This window comes from Solea senegalensis, linkage group LG4, assembly GCF_019176455.1.
Source record: "Solea senegalensis isolate Sse05_10M linkage group LG4, IFAPA_SoseM_1, whole genome shotgun sequence".
Classification (NCBI taxonomy): domain Eukaryota; kingdom Metazoa; phylum Chordata; class Actinopteri; order Pleuronectiformes; family Soleidae; genus Solea; species Solea senegalensis.
This window is the reverse complement of record NC_058024.1, coordinates 9,133,373-9,155,482: the sequence shown is the minus strand read 5'-3', so window position 1 is coordinate 9,155,482 and position 22,110 is coordinate 9,133,373. Positions and strand designations below refer to the sequence as shown.

The window sequence follows — 22,110 nt, the reverse complement described above, 5'->3', positions numbered from 1 at the left end:
CTTTTCTTCTTTTCAAAATTCAAAATGTGTGTTCTGTCAGGTTTGTCCTTTCACGCTGATGTAGAAATATAGCAGCATAAGTCTCTGTAAAGTGTCCTTGAGTGTTTTGAAAGGCACTAAAATGTATTATTATTATCATAAGATGGCAGCTTCCATAAAACAAGGCCTTTGCCTAAAAGTACATATAAAAGGCAACCAAAACCAAATATTTTTTAATTGATTAAACACTCAAACAAGCATATTTTGGTAGTATATGTACCAATAGACCCCCCTAAAGGTTACACACTGGACCTTTAATACAGAACAATCAGACATGATTCTTACTCTTTGTAAGAATAAGCATATATTTCTCATGATGCCATCTTTGTTGTTTCTTTAAACAGATCCACTTTAAACCTGCTTTAACAAGGAAAACATATGCAGACATTGATTGAGGAATACAGCCTGTTCAGTGGTTAACTCAGAGAAGAGGCTTATCCTATGGCAAACAGCTCGATGATCACCAAACAAGCTTTATTGTTGACTGAACTTTCCTGCCAATTTGCTCGCTGCTTTATATCTAAAACCCTTCCTCTAGTCACTCCTTCCTTTAACCCTTGCCAGTAACCCTTCTGTCTTCCCTTATCGTGTTTAACCCTCTCCTCTTCCCGCCCCTCCCTCTCCTTGCTCCTCTTCTGCCTCCAGGTCGGATGACAGCGACTCCTCGCTCTCCGAGGTGCTCAGGTAGAGGAACTATGTCTGTCACTTTCTGTTTTTCCCATTTGCCTGGTTACTCACCTCTCATCTCCACCAGTGCTCAGTGCCTCGCCCGGCCTTTCAGCCTCCTCCTCCTCTGTCTCCCTCTGCGGGTGGGGTTGTTGTGGTGCATGTTTTAACCACACATGGTCCTGCTCCAGCTGTGTGATGTTTTTTTCTGTGTGGGTTAGTTGTTGGCAAAGAAGTTTGGATGAACCTCATCACTTTTTTTTAACAGGCTGTGATTGAAAAATAATTAAAAAAAATAATTGTGACTGAAGTAAACAGCTGTTATTGTCACTGATCTGAGTGACAGGATTGATAAATTCCATTCACACCTGGCTGTGTTAAATCCAGGTCTGAACACGCCCAATCCATCCTGAATATGTTGTCAGATCAAATCACAGAAACCACATCACCAGAAGTGGTTTGAGGACGCATGTAGCCACATTCCTGTCAGTCCAAAACAGAAACATTAATTCATTTGTAGCCAATGCCACAATGTCAACATTGACTGTCACATAGTTTCTTTTTCGACTGCTTAAAATCGTATGTTCTCCTGTTATAGCAGTGTGGGTGGACATTTGTTTAACTCTCTTTTTCTCTCTCTTTCCCTGTCACTCACACAGAGAAGCACACAAACACACTGACAGTAGGCACATCTGTACAGTCGAACAAAACTCAAAAAATACAATTTTCTCCCTGTGAACAGATACAAGGTCATTGTCTTATTTGCAGCAGGGCGAAATGCCAGGTCCAATCTCAAGTGGTCACATGACAAACACACTTTTTAATACTTTTAATACCATGGGGCAGGTGTTAATACCACGTCTGGCCATGTGAAGGTTACCAATAGAGAAAAGTTCTCCATTGATGCCGGTGTTATTGGTGTTAGATAGATAAAACTACCACCAGTAGCCAGTGAGGGCTGGGTCAAATTTACCATGTCCACATAGAGTTGCTTGTATTTCCGCAAGTGTTAGTCTAGTGTTCCAGTATTTGTATTTTGGGATTTCTTGTTTTTTCTGTTAGTTCTAAGTTGTACATGATACATGAGTACTGGCGGACTTCCTCATGAAACCTCAAGCGCATGTTTCCATGGTTACCGCCTTCTTTGTTGTCTCTTTTGACCCAAAAACCAGCACACCAACAAGTGGAGTAGAATGAATCGGGGAGAATTTTTAAGTCCATAGAAATATGTGTGACATTTACGTCAAATGGCTCCTTGTGCACATGCCGATGTGGAAACTGTAACCGGGCCCGTATAGCCGAAAGTAGTATATAGACATAAAGTGGAGGAACACGGTTCATATTGTGACTTACCAGTGTATAAATAGTAATGGAAAACAGAATGTTCTCCTTCCTATCAGTCCTCTCTGCTTCTGTATCTCACAAACACACAAACAGAATCACACCCTGTCTGTTATTCCCATGTATTGCAGAGGGCACACACTGACCCACGTCCATAATTTCATCCATCCGCAGATCTCCACAACATCCATTAGCAACTCTTATTTAGTAGAAAACACATCAAGATATCTTCCTCACTCTGATAGAAAGGGAATAATCACAGCCATTTGGAGCAGTGCTCTGCTTTTGAACATTAGAGCGCTACGCTGGGCAATATTTTACAGTTTATTAAACAGACTAGAGAAAAAACTGAGACATAGACACTATGGACCTGTCCACACGTACTGTCGGTGGGTTTTTTTGTTGTTGTTGTTGTTGTTGTTGTTGTTGTTTGCCTTTCAGAACTTGTAGTGACATCTTGTCAATCTCTCCTCTGATTGGGTTTATATTTATAGTTATACCGCCACCTGTTGACTTGGCATGCTTTCACAGCATTTTGTGGGCTTTTGTTTTTCATGTGTGATTAAGGCTATTTTTAGGAAAACCTTAGTCTTAATAAACACAATTCTAACACTGCAGAGTAACGCTGACATTGTCTATAGTGTTTCCATTAAAACGGCTCTAATAATTATATGAAAATGTAATGCATCTCTGTCGTTATTTAAGCACTAGGGCAGCAAAAAAGATGGACCGAATTTCCATGAAAACCAGCAGAATCGTCTTTAGACAAAATTAATTGGGTTTACAGCCTGGAGGGTAATGAGGTTCATTCAAGTGAAACAGCACAACCCAATTCCCTTTCTCATGTTGTCTGGTCCTCTTTCTTCACCATTTAGTAAAAATCCGTTTAATAAACCTGTCATAAAGCAGCACCGTGTTTTTAAATCATCGCTGGACCTTAAAAGTGGGTGCAGCACCGATCCTGTTTTCACGTGTCACACCCGCCATCACAGCTCGCCTGTAGCTGATAATCTGTTGAATTGTAACATTTCTCCATGGACCACAATCCCTTTTCCATGGTTTCACACAATGCAGCTGTAGACGTGCTGAACTGAGAGTCGTCTTCCACCTGATTACCTGAGAGTGGATGCTGCATGTGGTGATGATGCTGTGCTGTGTAGTTTATTTTTGAGTTGCAGGTTGCTTTGGAGTCGGTCAACCAGGCTGTGGTTTTTTGAAACTGTTTTTTTTTTACTTATTCTGTACATCCGGTTATGTTTTTTATTTTTTAGTCAGACTTGGCAGGCATGCATGCAGTCTTCTTCTATTTTTTTTGTACTGGCTGAGTTTGCCGGTTTTGATTTTGTTTGGCACTATAAAAAGATGCTTCTGTGTTTAATTTTTGATTTGACGTGTGTATTTTTGTGTTGTCGTGCTGTGACATTAGAGTGTGTGCAGACAAAGAGAAGGAGCTTTGACAGATTTCAAGCACACGCCTCTGTATTTCGCTCACTCTGTGCAGAGTGTCCAAAGTTTTGCGTGTAATCACAGATTCTTTTTTACCCTCTTCACATCCTCTGGCTCTTCCTCAGTTTTTATCCACTACCTCACTTTCTCTCTCTCTCTCTCACACACACACACACACACACACACACACACACACACACACTCTAACCACCACTTGTGTTATTAGGAAGCCCACCAGGGACCAATTTCCACACATTTCTCCCTCCTCTTCTCACCCTCTCCCTGCTCTGTCTCACTCTGCTGACTGCTCCGGGCACTGGGGGGAATGTGGCCTGTCAATGGGACATAGATTGAGGGTGGGGATGGAGGTGGGGGGCGGTTCAGCAGAGATTCAGCAAGATAGATTGAGTACACATTGTATAGGAGAAGCTGTGAGTGCATGCGTGTGTTACAGAGAGGTTCAATAGGAAAAGCACTATACTACTGTTGTTGTTCCTTAATTGGACTATTCAACAACAAAATGTAAGGGGAGGGGGAAGTGGAGGTAACCCAGAGAGATGGAGCAGGTGGGTTTTAAACCAACAGTGTGTTGTGTGTGTGTGTGTTTGAGCAAGCACAAATGCACGTGTGTGTAACTGTATCCATGGAGGTTTGTATGAATTTGTATTGTCTCTGTATAATGACAGTGTTTTTTTTTGTGTGCATGTTTGTGTTCAGCCCTGTGTCTTACAGAAAGAACATAAACTAATCAGCCACAGCATTAAACCAGTTACCGTTTTTTATGTTGTGGTTGATCTGTAGAGATCATAGACTGTGTATAAGAAATGGATGCAGTTGCAAAACAAGCACTGTTTTTAAAGCCTTGAGATGAGCAAAATTCAGGTTTTTACACCCAGACGTTCACAGATAATCACCTGAAACCAGACTCCTGCTGGATGATACCAGCTGTCAATCTCTCATTTGTGCTGTGTTTAATTGTCTGTTTCCCTCTTACAGGGAACATAATTAGAAAATGGGCATCATATTCTATTGAAGAAGACTATTTTGAGACCCTTAACTCATCCGCATATATTTAAAATAGAGTGAGAAGTTGGCTTATTTTCCCATTGACCCACCTTTTGAAAGGGAATTATTTTCACAACCAATGGATTCACTAACTGATACTTCCCGTCTTACTTCCCGAACTGGAAAACTACATCCATTTCTTAGATGCAGTCTATGCGCGAGATGTGGAAAGCAATCATACTCATACTGTGCTGATTTGCACTGACAAGAGTGTGACCGTGTGTGACCTGTAGGGGTGTGATCAATCCCATTGGTGGTGTGAAGGGAGGACGGACGGCGCCTCTGCAGTGTGTTTCTGTAGCCGAGGGCCACTCGAAGCCCATCCTGTGTGTGGACGCTACAGATGAGCTGCTGTTCACTGGATCTAAAGGTACATTCCCTATATTAGCTGTTGCGTTTGTGGCGCCTCCTTTTAAAAGGTACTGTGTTTCTTGTAAGCATAAAATTGCAGCAAGCAGTTGTACAATCATTCATTTTAAACTATAAATCTACTATTTAAAAACGTATATAGAAAAAATGAGATATATGATCTTACTATATAAGTGTTGGGAGTGTTGACGTTGATTTGACATGTAGTCTCTCAAATGATGTTCTCAAATGTCTTGTTTTATCCTCAGACCAAATAATTTTATTTTAATGATTTCTTTGCAATATGGAACAAAGAAACCAAAAAAAAAATTCACATTTAAGAAGATGAAAAATGACAAAACTTCCACTAGAGATTTATTCACATAGTTGCAGATTGATTTAGTAATCAATTAATAACTGATTAATCGATCAGTTGTTGCAGCCCTGATTCAGATAATGACCACTGACTTTTAGGTTATGTTGTTTTTAGGAAATAATTCATCCTTCATCATCATTCATGCGTTTTGTGGGAAACTATGTAGAAATAAAAGAAATGAAATGAAAATTCCAATCATTAACAATCATGTTATTGATGTTTTTTAACGTAGTTCTAGAAGCATTTGCTAAAATGTTTAACTACTATATATACTATATATTGAATGTAAGGGTTAGGTTAGGCTGAACCTTGATTTTTGCAATACAATATACAAACAAAGGAGCGTCACATTAAATAAATTGTAACATAACTTCTTTTGTGCAAACTTTCCTTCTCTGACTCCTCCCCCAGATCGCACATGTAAGATGTGGAACCTGGTAACAGGTCAGGAGATTGCCACTCTCAAAGGCCACCCCAACAATGTGGTGTCTGTCAAGTACTGTCCGTCCTCCGGTCTGGTCTTCTCTGTCTCCACGTCCTATATCAAAGTGTGGGACATCCGTGACTCTGCCAAGTGCATCCGCACGCTAACGTAAGTTTGGGGGAAGAAGCAGTTTGGATTTTTCAGGAAAAATTGCAGCTCAGCACAAATATGGTTTGTGATTTGGGGATGTGCTTTTTTTTTTTCATAACCAAGACATTATATAAGGAAAGGGAGAATAAATGGTACCAGTGTCTGTTTCAAAGTTTAGAGTTCACAGCAGTATAACACAGAAACCTGACAGTTAAATATATCTGATCCTTATAATACCCCCGGGTGCTTTTCACAAGTTTCTGATGAACTGTCCCTAATTCTTTTCTGGAGAATGCTTATTCATTGCAATTAAAGCATGCAAAATAAACAAGATATTGGAGTTAATCAATTTTGGAGTCTGTAATGATGCTGAAGTTTGCGTCCAGCTTTACAGCTACTCGGTTTGTCACTTTGTTCCCCTCAGGAGACTTAGGGGAACTTTACTACCTTAACTTTTGTCAAAGAAAACAAGTTTCCCCCTAACTGCCGATCAGGAAGCTGTTTATCTGCATGCAAACTTCAGTGTTGTGATGAACGACAGTACCTGATATGACATCATCAATCTGGTAATACTGGTGGAATCCATTGCCTGTGGGTCCCCATCACTCAGTCTACTATGCTCGCTTTGAGTGTGTTCTATAGCAGTGATCCATCTCTGACATCCTTGGTATCTGTGGCGATCCAGTTAAAAGTTAAATGTCTTTGTTTTTTGCCTGGTATACAGTATGTGCTGCCAGTTGTATATGTGTAAGGATGTGAGTGTCATTCCCTGCCAAAATGGCATCGCTTTGGCTCTCGTGGCGTCAGCTACCAGAGCTCTGTGAGGGAAAATTGGATTTGAAATGGGTCTAAAAGTGATACTGTACAGTGTTCCCCACGACACTCTCCATTTCTCCCTCTCCTTCTTTTTTATTGGTCTCCTACCTGTCCTTCTCTCTCTCTCTGACGCAGTTTGTTTTGTCCTTACCCCCACAGTTCATCGGGGCAGGTGGTCTCAGGGGACGCATGTGCTGGCACCACCACCCGCACAATAACCTTTGCACAGGGCGAGTGCCAGATCAACCAGATTGCCCTCAGCCCAGCAGGATCTGTGCTTTACGCTGCAGCTGGAAACACTGTTCGCATGTGGGACCTCAACAGGTACAGTTCATCCAGTATTTCCTCACTAATATGGATGGGTATCAATAACCATCATTAAACTTATAACAATCCCTCACTGGTCAATATTATTAACAATAAATGATAGATCCCAAGTTCTAGAAAAGTATTTTGGATTATTAATATGTAGTATAGAAATCAGTATCAGTATCCTCGCATACTCAAACTTCCCACTTCGTCATCACATTCAGTGGTTTTATTTATGCAGTTAGTTCAGTTTAGAAACCAGCAACATGTACAGGAGCTCATTTTCACAAACAACCTTTGGACATTCTCTGCATCGCCAGCAGCTGTAACCGCAGCCGTAGCTCAGGAAGGCTGAGAAGCAATTTCTAAAAATTCCTTATCAGTCTTTTTTTGGTTCGAAAGGTCACTTAAATTCACAAAACACGTTTGTGGGCCTGATACTGTTCTGTAAATAGCCTTTTCTGATCCATATTCCACATTGCACTGTAATTCAGTGACCAAAGGGAGATTGTGATCATTTTTTTCTGCAACTTGACTGCTTGGCAGATGCTTACAGCCATGAGGTAGTAATTCTAGTTTTCACTTCTAGAGGGAAATGATTAAGAGATTGAAGCAGACAGTTTATGCTGAGGGGCTCGGACTCATTTAATGATACAGAACGAGCCCCCAGAAATGAAAAATGAATGCATTACACATTTAATTCAGTATCATCTCTGCCGACGGCATCGCTGTGTCTCGGCAGTTTCGCTTCACTTGCAAGATGGAAAGTGATTTTATTCGGTGATACAGGCAACTTGAAACTCTTATATGCAATGAATTTCACAGACCTTTGCTTCTTGTCCTTTGGTTTGTGTGCATGCATGCATGCATGCATGCGTGTGTGTGCGTGTGTGTGTGTAGAATGCAGGCAACTGGAAAGCTGACAGGCCACATTGGTTCTGTCATGTGTCTAACGGTGGGACAGTCTCTGCTGGGAAAAGACCAAGTCATCACTGGCTCCAAAGACCATTACGTAAAGGTAACAAACACACTCATCAAGTAACATCCACCACATGCACGAGGTCAGAGGTGGTGACTGTCTGTAGGTCAAAGGCTGACTTTTCTCCTCCTCTACACATTAAAATATGTTAGAAAACAGTGCTTCAGAACATATATATAATATGTATATATATTATATATATATATATATATATATATATATATATATATATACATATAGGCATAGACATAAAGTACAACTGTATGGAGTCAAGACTAAAAACAGTTTCTCTTCAGCTCATGATTTTTAGAAATATCTAAAAATATAGCTCAGATTGACTCAAGAGGAATGTGAGTTATGGCAGCCGTTATTTTCCCAAATTGAAGGTTTTCTTTTTTTCGGATGATTAGCTGGATACTTATGTTTAATTCATAATGAGCTTTTCTTATGGGATTTGTATCATTTATAAGACCTGTTGAATTCAAAGGATTACGGTTTTATTTAATTTTTAAGAATTACTGCAAATGCTCTGACAGTGTATGTGGAAACTAACTTCGTCTTGTCAGGGAGTTTGATACCAGTAAGTTTGTGTTAATATTCTGTACAAACAGAGACTATAATCTGTGTGAGTGTGTGTATGTGTTCAGCTCCTGCAGTGAACACACCCTCAGTGTCTCAGAGCAGAGAAAGTTGCTGAATTTTATTTGAAACTAATTTGTTTGTGATGACGACAATTCTATCACCTCACAGGGATTTTAAATAATGTTCCGTTTCCCCTGTTTTCTCCTTTTCAGGTTTTTGATGTGGCAGAGGGAACTCTGGGTAACGTCGGCCCTGCCCATAACTTTGAGCCTCCACATTATGATGGCATCGAGTGTCTGGCTGTCCAGGGAGATGTTTTGTTCAGCGGGTCACGGGATAATGGCATCAAGAAATGGGACCTTGAGCAGCAGGAGCTCACGCAGGTGTGTGTGTGTGTGTGTGTGTGTGTGTGTGTGTGTGTGTGTGTGTGTGTGTGTGTGTGTGTGTGTGTGTGTGTGTGTGTGTGTGTGTGTGTGTGTGTGTGTGTGTGTGTGTGTGTGTGTGTGTGTGTGTGTGTGTGTGTGTGTGTGTGTGTGTGTGTTCATTAGGGCTGTGCTGTTGGAGAGTTTTTGCTACCAAGGTTTTTGATCACAGTGTGGCCCTGTAGGCTGTGATGAGTTAAGCCCAAGGGATTTATTTGGCCAAGGAGAACAGAGGCAACAATGCTACCTCCAATTGTGAAGCTCAGTCGTTAAGATGCCACAGATAATCATCTGTCGAATGGCCTTTTACATATTTCATTAGAATCAGGAACTCTGTGTGAAATAATCTGCTCTCGGCTCCGTCATTATGCGTGTGTTGAGTTGCACCAGGCTCTGATTGCTTTCTTACTGTCAAGCAATGAACACAATAGCTTTTCTCCTGGAGTCAACCTTGAAACTCAGTCTGCACAGTAACAATGTTCTCCGAACAACTGGACTTTCAACGAGCACTGGCTCTGTGTTTGTGTCATTTCCCTCACATGTGCCATATCATATGGCACTGGAATAGGCCGAGCTTCAGGTTACTTTGTTTGTACCCGTAGGTCGATATGGCACAACATCCTAAGAGATAAGCAGATAAAAATATGCTATGACAGATGACTCTGGTCACCTCTAATTCGGAACATAAGCAGCAATGGAATTAAATACCCATAACAGAGGCAAAATATTAAATTGAATCAAAAATATACAAATTGCTTGGAAAAAGAATAAAAAATACCTGTGGAAACAAGTTTAAAGCAATAATGAGTGTAAATGCTCTGACAGTCAATGTGCAAAATAATTTTTCAGCTCAGAAACAGCAGCAGGAACCTCTGGACTCAAAATCGCTGTCTGGAAATTCTGCTTGTCATACTCTCATGAATATGGTTTTTGCAGAATCGCGATTTTTAAGCAAATCACCCAAGCCTGGTGGCTTTCTCCTTACACTCTGAAAGACACACATAGACTCTGTGACCACGCTGAGGACATATACAAGCACACTATTTATTGCTATAAATATGCTATTTAAAAGCAAGACAACATGTGCCTTTACGTTACTGTTATATTCATGTGGACGTCAGGCTCATACATTTTTAAAGATGGTTGACTGTGCTTTAGTGATGCGTGTGAGATTGTGTTGCATCAGCCCCGCAGGTGGAAACATGTAGAGTCCCATCGCTGTCTGAGGCTTAACATTTATGATCTTTTGACCTGTGTCAGCTTTGCGTACTGTGTGTGCCGTGCAGCTGGGGAGTGAGCAAATTTAAAAGCTGGTGGTGGTGAGGAGGTGAGAGCAGATAAGGCATAATTTCAGCATAATCCTTCCTCTCAGTGATGATGCTGAATTTAAAGGTTTGATCAACAGAAATCCTGATAATTACACGTTTTATGAAGGTAATTTATGAAGCAGGGATGTTGAATGTGTGCTGTTGGCAACATGAAGGCTTGCAGTTTGTTGTCGCTACCATTTGACTACAGTTTCCACCATACTTAAAGTTCACATTATTGGGTACACCTGTCCAACCACATGGTAGCAACTCAATGTACTTATGCATGTAGACATGGTCAAGATGACCTGATAGAGTTCAACAAACCAAGCACCAGAAGGGGGAGGAAAGACTAGGTTGAGACCCTCACATAGGTCGCGGGGTCCCAAAACAAATTTGCAGAAACTGTTTAGTTGAGATTTACATATTACATTTTAAATAACATACATAAAATGAAGTTGTAATAAATTTACTGAACATCTTTTGGAAATGATTAATTTACCCATTAAAAATGCTATTAGGTGTAAAGTAGTTGCTACATTATGTATGGATTTGTGATGATTTTGGTGACGGTAGTTCAAAAGTTTGTACAGCTACACATCACGATATCTGTCCAACTGAAGCAAACAAAACGTCTGTGAAAAGTCAAAAGTGCAGGATTTCTCTATTTATTCACAACATAGAGAACAAAGTCCATCAAGTCTGTGTATTGAACGTGGATGGGACATCTCTTGACATAGCTTTCTCCACCATTATCCCACTGTAAACTCCCGCTTTTTCAGCCAGGTAACTTCTGCCAGTTTCCCTCATTCATGTTAGCAGCGCCACCACGAGGAGACATGAAATAGCGATGTAAAATCCGATAAAATAACGATATTTGTCCTGGAATAACAATCATGCAATACGAAAAGTATTGCATGATGACAATAGATCACCAAATTGATATTTTGACGCACCACTACTGTGAAATTATAAATGTCAACATTAATTTCTTCATCCTTCACCAGCAATGCTCTGGCTGATGTGAAACATGATTTCAGACTGAATGAATCAAGTCAATCAAAAGACTATTTCCTATTTTTGTATACAGTCTATGTGGGCAGCTCTGGTTGGAGACTGTATTTCCCTCTATAACCAACACTGGCTGAGCTGTGACAGTAAAACGCTGTGCTGCCAGTGGAGGATTGAGTTGGTGGACAGCTTCTTGCCTCCAGATTACTCCCTTCATATCCTCCATTCACACAGAGTGTTCACTCTGTGGAGAGAGTCAACAGTGTCATTGTGTGTAATGTGGCAGGGAAGCAGTGTGTCAACAAGCAAGCTGTAGAACCCACATGACTCACAGCCACAGGTAGCAGAGAGCAACATCATTCCGTGTGTGTGTGTGTGTGTGTGGGTGTGCACATGTCTGTAGAAGGCTGTGAGGATATTTTGGCTGGTCTTCACAACTTCACAACTTCAAAGGACTTTTTGAGAGATGAGACTTTAAGTTAGACTGAGTTTTGGTTAGGATTAGGTAAAGGTTAGGGTTAGGCCAATAGTAGTTATGGTTAAAGTTAGAGTAAGTATCCAGGAAATGAATGTAAGTCAATGTAATGTCATCTAAAGTCATGGAAACCAGACTGTGTGTGTTTGTACTTGTATTTGTTCCTTCTTTAGGACATTTTCTGGCATAAACACAGACCTTGCCAGGACCAGCAGTCCTCATTGAGACCAAAACATGGTCTCAATGGAGAGAATGCAGAATCTCATGTCTGAGTAATTGGTTTTCTGAGATTAAGGCTAAGATTTGAATTGTGGTTTGGTTGAGGTTAGGCCTGAACATTTGTTTAGGCCAGTGGCTCTCAAAGTTTTTTTAAACCAACTCCCACCTGTGAAAATATAATGTAACTCCATTATCACCAATGTTAAAACACAGTGGTGTAAATAGGTCGAGCAAAGTCAGCTACAGACTCTTCACAGGAGGCAGATTTATTCCCAATAAGACCATTTCCTCTCTCATCATCCTCCTCTTCCTCACATATACTTCACACACTGGTATAGTGACATTAGATTAAGATGAAGCGAGAGGTAAGGTGACTCTAATTATTATTGTTTTTTTTTTTAATTAATTAATTTTGTTATTATTTTTTACTGCAGTGTCCTAAGAAGAATAGCAACGCAAGCCTGTGTGTGTGTGTGAGAGTGAGAGTGTATGTGTGTGTTTTAATGTTACTGCTGCCTCCTGTGAAGTCTCTCGTGTCTCCTCTGCTGCCTGCACATGTTAATAATGCATAATAACGCACCTTGTGGGTAGATGGGTTTGCTTATCTGCATACACAGTAATATGCATATTAAGCAGCACATTCTCAGGTTGTTTTGCATAAGTTCTGGTTTTTCCAGACTGGAAAAAAAACCAAAAAAAAAAACCTCATAATTATTGTTACATGAAGGCTGATTTAAATTAACAAAGACAGTGTTGTGGTCTGTGTCAAATGACCTTAATCTCATTTGTGAAGCGCCAACACCCTCCATTTTACAGCCTCTCTAACTCAGTAGTCTCTGTCTAATTATGTAATAGGATCAAATTGAGGCTTGGGGTGTAATAGAATATATTACAGTCGACTCAGAAATGCTGCCTCCTTTATGCAGGATTGCTGGTGCAAGCTGTTCTGCTCTGACCCCTCTGTTAAATGCATATGCCATAGAGTCTTTCTTCAGGGGAATATGTGAAGCTACAGTATCTGTTTTTTTATTACTCGCCTCTGTTGGTTTAGTGATTCCGATTTGCTTGATACTTGTTTTAAGGTACCTTCCAAAAATTAGTTTTAGAGGTTTTTCAACATGGTTATGTAACTGCTGCGGGAGTGTGGTGCTTCTCTGTGTGAGGCGGCGGCAAAAATTAACACATTTCACTTTGTAGTGTAAAGTTGTTACAGAGAGTGAGCTAGGTGTATTTTATATGAGAAGAGTAGCTTCATTTTTCTCTTGTTATCTACAGCTTCTGTCTCATCCAACAGTAGAGCAGTGTCTCTCCTTGAATCACTCTTTTACCTCTTTGTATGTTTATGCAGCATTTTCTCTGTACTACAGTTTCAACATTTAAATATGAAATGTTTGCTCATCCCACTATTCTAGTTATTAGCTTCAACTGACCTCCAAATAAACAATAGTGAAACTGATGTATTAATATATATATATATGTGTATATATATAGATATATATATATATATATATATATCTTACGTAAGCTATATAGATGATTTATTATACCTTTTTTTTTTTTTTTTCCCTAATCTGGTAAAATACAACTATGTGTTTTATTTTTTCTGTTTACATCTTGTGTCACCTGGCGACATACCCGTGCTGCACACAGGAAGTGATTTTCTTCTCTGTCAAGATGGACAGAGACAATAGCAAACATGTTGTGGTATGGAAAAAAAACAACAACGAAGCGCCTGAAAAGTTTCTGAAGTGAGCTGTGCTGCTCAAAAAAACCTGGTCGATCAATCAGTTTGAAGGGATAAACACTTCTTGTCTTCACCCACCACTGTGCTGCTGCTGTATACACACAAACGCTCCCTTAGTCAGGTCAAATAGGCCTTGGTTAGACTGTAGCTCAAATCAGATTTGTAAGAATATCTGATATGAATCTGTTCTTCCTGACCAACTTTTCATGTTATTGCAAGTGATCAGATCTGATCTGTGTGTGTCTATATTGTCATTGTCTAGTCTCGTCTTCCACATGGACTTGAAAAGTTACAGTTGTCTAAAGAAAATAAACAAATAAACAAAATGGACGACAGACATGGGCATCTGTTTCTGTCCCAGAATTTCCTCTCATTTTTAAACTCTAGTCTTGTACTGTGTCGATCTTTTAACGCGCCTCCAATTAACATCGTCTCTCTGGATCTACGTCGTCGTTGTTGTTGTTGTCGTCGTCGTTCGAGTTTAGCTTAAAAATCTGATTATGGCTGCAGTTTAAACAGGGTCTTCGTTTTGCTTGACAGAGAACAAATCATGAAAAAAGGAAATCCCGGAAAATTGCGTGGTGCAGCTTTAATATATAAGTTGTTTTGCAGGTAGATCATTTATGTTCACTGGGCAGAAGATAAATCACATGTCATAAGACTTGACCACGCTAGTCCATTTTTAATTGGCTAACAGTGACAGCTTTTGTTAGTGTTTAAATGTAGATAACGTTTTATTGTGTTCAGCTTCAGAATTAGTAATTAACTGCATCAAATTAAACATAAAAATGAAACGCTGAGTGAGTGAACACGGCACAATCATCGATGCCAGATGTGCCAGGTCCATTAACACGGACACATTGAACGTCCATGATTATGAATGGACAAAACTGACAGCCGGCTGTCTGCATTATTGTTAACATGATGGGTAGCATTGTGTTGAAATATTGTCTCTTTGTGTGGAAATGGACAGTATCAGCTGGACAATTGGTCCAGTAGTTAGTTTCTTTGTGAATAACATATTCTTGAGTAGTCATTTTTATAAATCCATACCTCACTGAGATATCTGCATGAAATGATGTTGTACAGAATAAATTATAGCCTTTTGGTCAATGTTCTCAGCTAAAATATAGCTTTAATAATAAAGATTCTATAACTATAACAAGGTGAGGAGACCATAAATTCCCTCAGTTTCTTTTTGCTGCAACATTTACAGAAGCATAAGAGCAAACGTATTATTAGTATGTGTGATAGCTGAAAAAAAATAAAAATAGTTTTTTGTATTTTAATTGTTTGGCTTATCTCAAATTGCATCATGAAAATAATAATTGACCGAAAGTAACAGATAAAAACTCAACAGGAAGTAGTACAAAGTTAAAATAAATAGTTTTCTCCCTACATCTGTGTTCTACTGTTAAGGGATGAATAAATCTGTAGCCCAGAGATGAAATGAAAGAAAAACCCTAAATGTGGGCACAATAAAAACGAGATTCAGCCTCAAATAAAATCCAAATGTCTTTTTTAATGTTTGTTCTGTATTTTGGGATAACGATCATATTGGGACTCATTATGTTATACCATCTCTGCAATGTTGCACAGACGCGGTTTGCAACTCTCTTCATTTTATCTTTCATTCAGCTCAACTCTTTTTCTTTTTTAGGTGTTTTTTGCCGGGCAAGTACAGTGAGTTACAGCTGCGCTTCAGTTGCAAATAAAAGTACAACAAAAATAGCAGATAATTATCCTCTTGGATCTCTGAAGTATTAATTTATGATAGTAAAAAAAAGAAGACAGTGGTTCTGCTTTTTAAAGTAGCACGACTGATGTTAGTGGGATAATGTCAGTAAATATTAGACGTTTCAAGCAGCACTTGGGCCAAGCTGTACTTTGTTTCTTCAAGAAATGTGTTCCTTTTCCTGAATATAATAAATAACCATTAAAAATATTTTCAAAGTTAAAAAAATGCAAAAAGGAAAAAACGGGTGGACTCATGTGCACAACTGGTTGTACCATTGTTATCAGTGAAGCCAGCATGTGTCTTAGTTTCTGATGACATATCATGTTCACTTTATGACTTAATACAGTACATTTCTTAGCACCTTGATAAAGTGAGACGTCATATTTTACGAGACATATTTTAATATTGTTTGATTTAGAAATTTCCCAGAGCAAAGAATAAATGTCACAGATAAATGAAGTCATTTTTACATTCTTCCCGAGGCCCGTCTGCAATACCTCTAAGCCCACCTGTCGGCCATTGCCTCATACTTTGGGGAATCATTAATGTAAAGAATATATTGTTTGTGTCGCTGACTTTTTTTTTATCTGCCTGTTCTTTGCCCACAGCAAATCCCTAATGCCCATAAGGACTGGGTGTGCGCTCTGGCATATGTTCCAGGTCGACCCATGCTGCTGAGCGGCTGTCGAGGAGGCGTGCTGAAGGTTTGGAACGTGGACAACTTCACACCTATAGGAGAGGTCAGGGGTCACGACAGCCCAATTAACGCCATATGTACCAACTCAAGACAGATCTTCACTGCATCCAGGTAAAAAAAAGAAGAAAAAAGTTGCAGTAGTTGACTGCAATTGATTTAAAAAAAACCTTTCTTATAAATCACTGTGAGTGTGCCGAGCACTATTGATGAAATGAAGTGAGTAATGGGAAAAAGATTTTAACTTTTCAGTGCTGAGTCATCAACAAAATACTGTCACGACAGTGAGCCGATTTAAATACTGTCAACTGTAAACTGAGCCATACTGAGAGGTTTTTCCATCTTGTCTACAAATATGTATATGTATAAAAAAGAGAAAATCTCACAAACAAGCTTATGTATTTTCCCCTCCTGAGTCAAACAGCTCTATAGTTATCAGTAACTGGCTGACTTTTTTGCCAATAAAATGAGACGGACTACGTGTAACGATCGATTGTGTAAGTATTAGTGACATCTAAAGCTGAGGAATCCTACCTACAACAAATGTCCACTCAGGCTGCTGTAGAAACCCGCTGGTACAAGATGGCGGCCTCTGAAAGACTAAATTATTTTTATTTTACAGCCATTATACACGCATAATAAACCCAGGGTTCCTTAAAGGTTTGTGAACTTGAAAACGTAATAAAAACTGAAGGTCATTGAAAGTTTTTGAAAACCGCCCCAAAATATGGATCATTGAAAGTGATTGAATTTTGTGCAAGAAAGAAGTTAAGTTGATATTGAGGTAAATGTCTCCCTTGTATGTTACGACGCCACCTACTGTTTCATGCCCTGCATTGCTTGATGTACGTAGACTAGGCCTCAATCAAGTCATAATTACTAGCGGTGTTGTGGACATGGTTGACTGTCTCTCCCGTTGACTTGAGATTCCATGCAGAACAATGTGCGACTAATGTTAAGCAAGAGAGAGCGAATGACGGGATGTCTGGGAAATGCATATTCCAAGATCTCTGTCTCAACAAAGAAAATTACAAGACTAACTTTGACAAAGATGCAGAGTGTGCTGCAAATCAATTCAAGTGGACACCATGGGCGAAGCGGCTCTTACAAGTTACCCTCTCATCTTAAGCTGTCAGCACATTCAGTCTTTGAATTTGAGCGAATTTGTCCTGGAAAGTCTTTGAAAAGTCCTTGAATTTGAACCCCTTCAATTACCACTGAATACAGTTCTGAACAAATACACAGTGTACTCTTGTTTGAGAAGTTGTTGCTAAAGAAAGGAAACTCTCAATTGATGACCATATTGTCCTATATCTCAAGGATGATTAGATTCATGATTGAGCATGAATTTAAGAGGGTGTTGTTTTTTATTACTAAGACAGATGAATGTCTGGTTTCATTCAGTCTGTCAGACTTATGGGTGGTTGGTTTTAAGAGCTGAACACTTAATCCTTTTTAAACTGAAATTTGAAAATGCAATTAGCAAATCAATTGTGCAGTGAGTGAATGACTCAACTACTTCAATGTCACACTATAACGTTTTCTTATTGAGATTATTTAATTTTTTAAATTTAGAATTTTTGTTTATTTAACACAGTGACAGCTTTTTGATCATTTTTCTGTTTTTGATTGTTTCATATACTTCAACATTTAAAAAAGATTTAATGAGATCATTATGTTTGAAATCAATGACAATGGGAATATTGAAGAGAAACTTGACTTGAAAAGATAAATCACATTTGTCAGAACATTTATCTCCGGCAGGTGTGTGTCAGCCTTGTGTAGCTCAAACATTGTCACTCAGCTCACAGCTGCATCACGCTGAGATAATACTTGTTTACCTCTGCTTATACTATAATATTCTATGGCGTCTTCACTCTCTGTCTCACTCTTTGTGCTGCTCTGTCACCTTTCCTGTGGTGAAAACACTCCTGAAACTGCTTCTGTCCTCTCCCCCATTTCTTCACATTTACCCTCCTCCTCCTCCTCTACTTCTCCCCTCCTCCTGTGGCTGTTTTCCTCTCTTGACCTCAGTGACTGCAGGGTGAAGTTGTGGAGCTATGTGCCTGGCTTGACCCCGTGTCTTCCTCGACGCGTCCTGGCCATCAAGGGCCGGGCTACGAGCCTCCCGTGACCACATCCTCTCCGCTCTCCAATCCTCCTTTCCTCTGGTACTATCTTCAACTAATCTCCTCCTTCTTTTCCTTTCCTGTGTTCCTTTTCTGGTACATTTGTGTTTCTTTACTTTTTTTTCTTTCTGCACTTTTCTGTTTGCTCTTGTTTTGAATTATTTATTTCCCTCAAACTTCTTAAAACTTGTGTTAAACTGCCATTGTGGTTAATAGTTCATTTGCAGACCAATTTCTTGGCTAAGGCAAATAACTCCCCACTAAATAAATGACTCATAGATTTCTTAGAATAACTTCTTTCTTTCTTACTGCACATTGGCAGATCTAATTGGTCTTATGTGCCAATTTTTTTTTAAAAAACCTTTTTTGTATATTTTTAAAAAATGATTTTCAGAATTATTAAGTAAAAGCTTTTGGTACTTTTGGGTCATTCATCATGTCAAGTCTGAGTAGGTGACAAGGCGTAGGTATCAATTTTGAATTTGGTCAAACCTGGATTTGCACTGGTCAACGCCTTCAGGAGCAGCACTGACCATCATGCCACTGATCAGTATAAAAATTCTCTTCATGAAAGGAAGGACATTTTTCGGTCTCCAGAAACTCTTTATTTTATATTTAAATGGCACAGAGAACATGTTTTGTGTTTTTTTAGTGTTTCCACATTCTCTTTGTGTGTGCCTGTGGGTTCTCTCTGAATAATGGCTTCCTCCCACAGTTCTAACTAGGTCAGTGTCTCACTTGCAAAAGAGATTCTAATGCAATTGTGAAGCTGTTAGCTTACCATAAAGACAGGAACGTAGAGGAAACGGGAAGCTGTTACAGTCTGAGCATAAAAGAAGCAAACATGAGGAAATAGGTAGCTGATAGCTCAGCGTAAAGAAATGAAACTTAAGGAAATAGGTAGCTACTAGATTAGCACAAAGAAAAGACACTTGAGGAAATGGGTTTCTGTTAGCTCAGCATAAAGGAAACTTTAAGAAATAGGTAGCAGAAATAAATAGCAGAAAAAGGGGAATCTTTAAGAAACAGGTACCTTTTAGCTTAGCATAAAGGAAACAGGTGCAAGTGCCTGCTAGTTTGGCATGTAGCATCATATCTGACTATTTTGAGACATTAAAAATGTAATTTATCCATTACCTTATATATGAAGTCAAAGGTTGAGTGTGTGAAATTTACAGTTACCTCTCAGTAGACAGTCATTCATTGATTTATTATCCCCTCAACAAAATTGAACAGTTGGGCTTTTGCTGCCTCAGAATTACCTTGATTTATTTCACCAGATGCCACTAAATCCTATGCACAGCTACTTTAAAATATTTTTCACAGCTAACACAGTACACAGCCAAACTTGTGTGCGAGTGTTAATGGAAAACGTGATGCTTTAATTTACAGAGCGACAATAATCCAAGGTGTTGTGAGGAGCACTGTGGGGTTTTAATTGCCTGATCAGAAGACGTGAGCACATTGATTAGATTTAGCTATGGCACAAATACATTCCACTTACTCCTGCACTTCTTTTAAACTCTATTTTTAACTGAGGCTGTGGAGAAGGGTCTTTATTGAATTGTGTTGGTGTAAGTCACTCTCTTTGTGTCATGTCATGTCTCTGATGCACAGTGGATTGTTTTAGAAAAGGACTGCCTGATTGATGTTCTGTTATTTTCTTCTGTTGTCGTGTTCTCCTCGCTTTCCTTTGCACCTCCTCCTCATCGCTCTCTCTTTCTCTAGTGACAAGACAGTGAAGATCTGGCTGTCAAAGGTGTGGAGGAAGAGGTGACAACTGAGAGACAACAGAAAATACTTTGTCAACCATCCTGCTGCAGCTTCAGCCACCGATCTGTGACCTGTTCATTTCCTGCCATGACATGCATCAGTGAAATCCCAGTTTCCAAGGCAATCAAGATGTTTTTTTGAATTTTATTTTAAGGGCAAAAAACTATTTGCTTTTCACATATTTTTTGTTACTGCTCATTTTCAAAGTGCCATTCAGATGTGATGCTACTCTGACAAGATGAACCCCATTTTCCTCACCGTGGCTTCTGACTTTAAGATGCCACTGTCTGGTATGAATAGAAGAAGAAAATGTGTCCTCCTGTTCCTTCACAAAGGTTTCTGAATCCTTGTGGAACAGTGAGGGATGAACGTCATGAAACTATTGTCTGAGAGACAAGACAAGGTCTGGATGCTACATAAGATTTGGAACTTGTGGTTCCAAACACACTGGACAGCACATCATCAAAGTGGATAGCCAATAGATATTTGCTGATTTTGTTTCCGACAGGACTGGAGACTTGCACAGAACACCATTCTTTCATTCAGTATATCACTGAAGCTGAACTGCATTCATCTGTATGTTGTGTTTAAATTTTTATTAATTTATTTCTTTTTCCTACCTCAGTTGTTTTGGACTTTGGTGTGAGGTGGGAGGGTCTTTTTTTTACGGGTCTCTGCGCACAAACATCCGGTGCTTGACAATTTGAAACCTTTATCTATACTGTTTGACCAAAAAAAAAGTCATATACTCCTAGTATTTAACATAGTGTTGGCGGCACACATCTGAGTCTGAAAAATGAGGTCAGCTGACTACCGTAATACACTGGTTTTCAGGCGTATTCCAGGACGACAATGCTGAAATTGTCCAGACCTTAACCCCCCTGAGCATTGTTGGGATATGCTGGAGAAGACTGAACACAGCAGTTCACCTCTCCATCATCAGCTAATGCAGCTGTGGACGTAAATAAATAAGCTTATCTAAGCGATGCCATTGCGAATGCATGTCATAATCAAAGCTAAAGTCAGTCTAACTAAAAGCCATTTTCAGCCATGTAATGTATGGAGCTGTTCAGATCTGGTGTTTACATCCGTCCTCATGTGTGGACAGTACTAAATAAGTATGACTTTCACACCTGCATGCGACTTCTGTGACCACATGACATTGAGTCTGGCTTTCCTTGCCCTTTGTTCAAATACACACTGATGTCATGTCTGTTCACAAGGACAAAATTATGTTTTTAATGAGTGTCCTTTGTGATGGACTGGCCAACTGTCCAGGATGTACCCCCGTCTATTGCCCTATGTCAGCTGAGATTGCCACAGTTCCTCCCGTGACCTTCATGTGGCGCTCCACTCGCGCTGCTGGAACATCAAGCAAAATATGGTAACATATTGAAAACCAAGACATGGTTTCAATATGTTCTGGGAAGGGATTGTGTTCAAGGATGTTGAGCAATGTGGTCACGTGTTGTCAAGCCACCACCAAATGTGGTTCTTGTGATCAGATCTTCAGCATTCAGAACTTAGAACAATCCGCACATGAGTGAGTCACTCAAAAATGATGTTAATACTCGGCCTGAACATGGTCTGTGTGGCTCTTCACGTCTTTGTAGATGTGTCCTCTGTGGCTATAATACTGTTGAGCTGCTGACATCAAACATCAACAAATATCCAGTAGCACAACTAAAGGGAGGACTGACCCTCCTGAGAATCTGTCCACATTGTATTGTCTGCAGTTTTGAAATGCTATTGGGCAAAAACAGGAATCCCAGTGTAAATGACACAAACAGTTGAGTGTATAGTGGTTTCCCACTGTGGAGGATCATTACCTCAGCCATCCCACAGTGGCCCTTACCTGCCATTTATCAGCCTGACCAGAGTCTACTTCAATCTCAGCTACTGAACTTCTCTAAGAAGCAAATTTAATTAGACGTCTTGCAGCTTTTACGGGCTGCTTTCCAGGCGAGATGACTGGGTGAAAGTAGGTCATGACTGAGAGGGATTTCTTGTTAAAAAAAATCCCACTTTTCTTCCACCCACTTTTTGCTGCTACTTTT

General features: G+C 39.6%; 1 protein-coding gene across 5 annotated transcripts in view; it reads left to right on the top strand.

Moving 5' to 3' along the window:
* kif21b (kinesin family member 21B) overlaps positions 1–21,294 on the top strand; it is a 79,012-nt gene extending 57,718 nt beyond the window's left edge. For 2 of the 5 annotated variants that reach the window (XM_044022883.1, XM_044022882.1), the window contains exons 27-35: positions 685–723; positions 4,791–4,927; positions 5,693–5,873; positions 6,831–6,995; positions 7,881–7,998; positions 8,754–8,924; positions 16,066–16,265; positions 18,186–18,322; positions 20,009–20,065. In XM_044022883.1, the coding sequence (XP_043878818.1) occupies positions 685–723; positions 4,791–4,927; positions 5,693–5,873; positions 6,831–6,995; positions 7,881–7,998; positions 8,754–8,924; positions 16,066–16,265; positions 18,186–18,285 (1,111 nt within the window). In that variant the 3' untranslated portion in view covers positions 18,286–18,322; positions 20,009–20,065. Of the gene's footprint in view, positions 1–684; positions 724–4,790; positions 4,928–5,692; positions 5,874–6,830; positions 6,996–7,880; positions 7,999–8,753; positions 8,925–16,065; positions 16,266–18,185; positions 18,323–20,008 lie in introns of all 5 variants that reach the window. The other 3 variants (XM_044022886.1, XM_044022885.1, XM_044022887.1) reach the window with 3 other exon arrangements.
* The last annotated feature ends 816 nt before the right edge of the window (positions 21,295–22,110 follow it).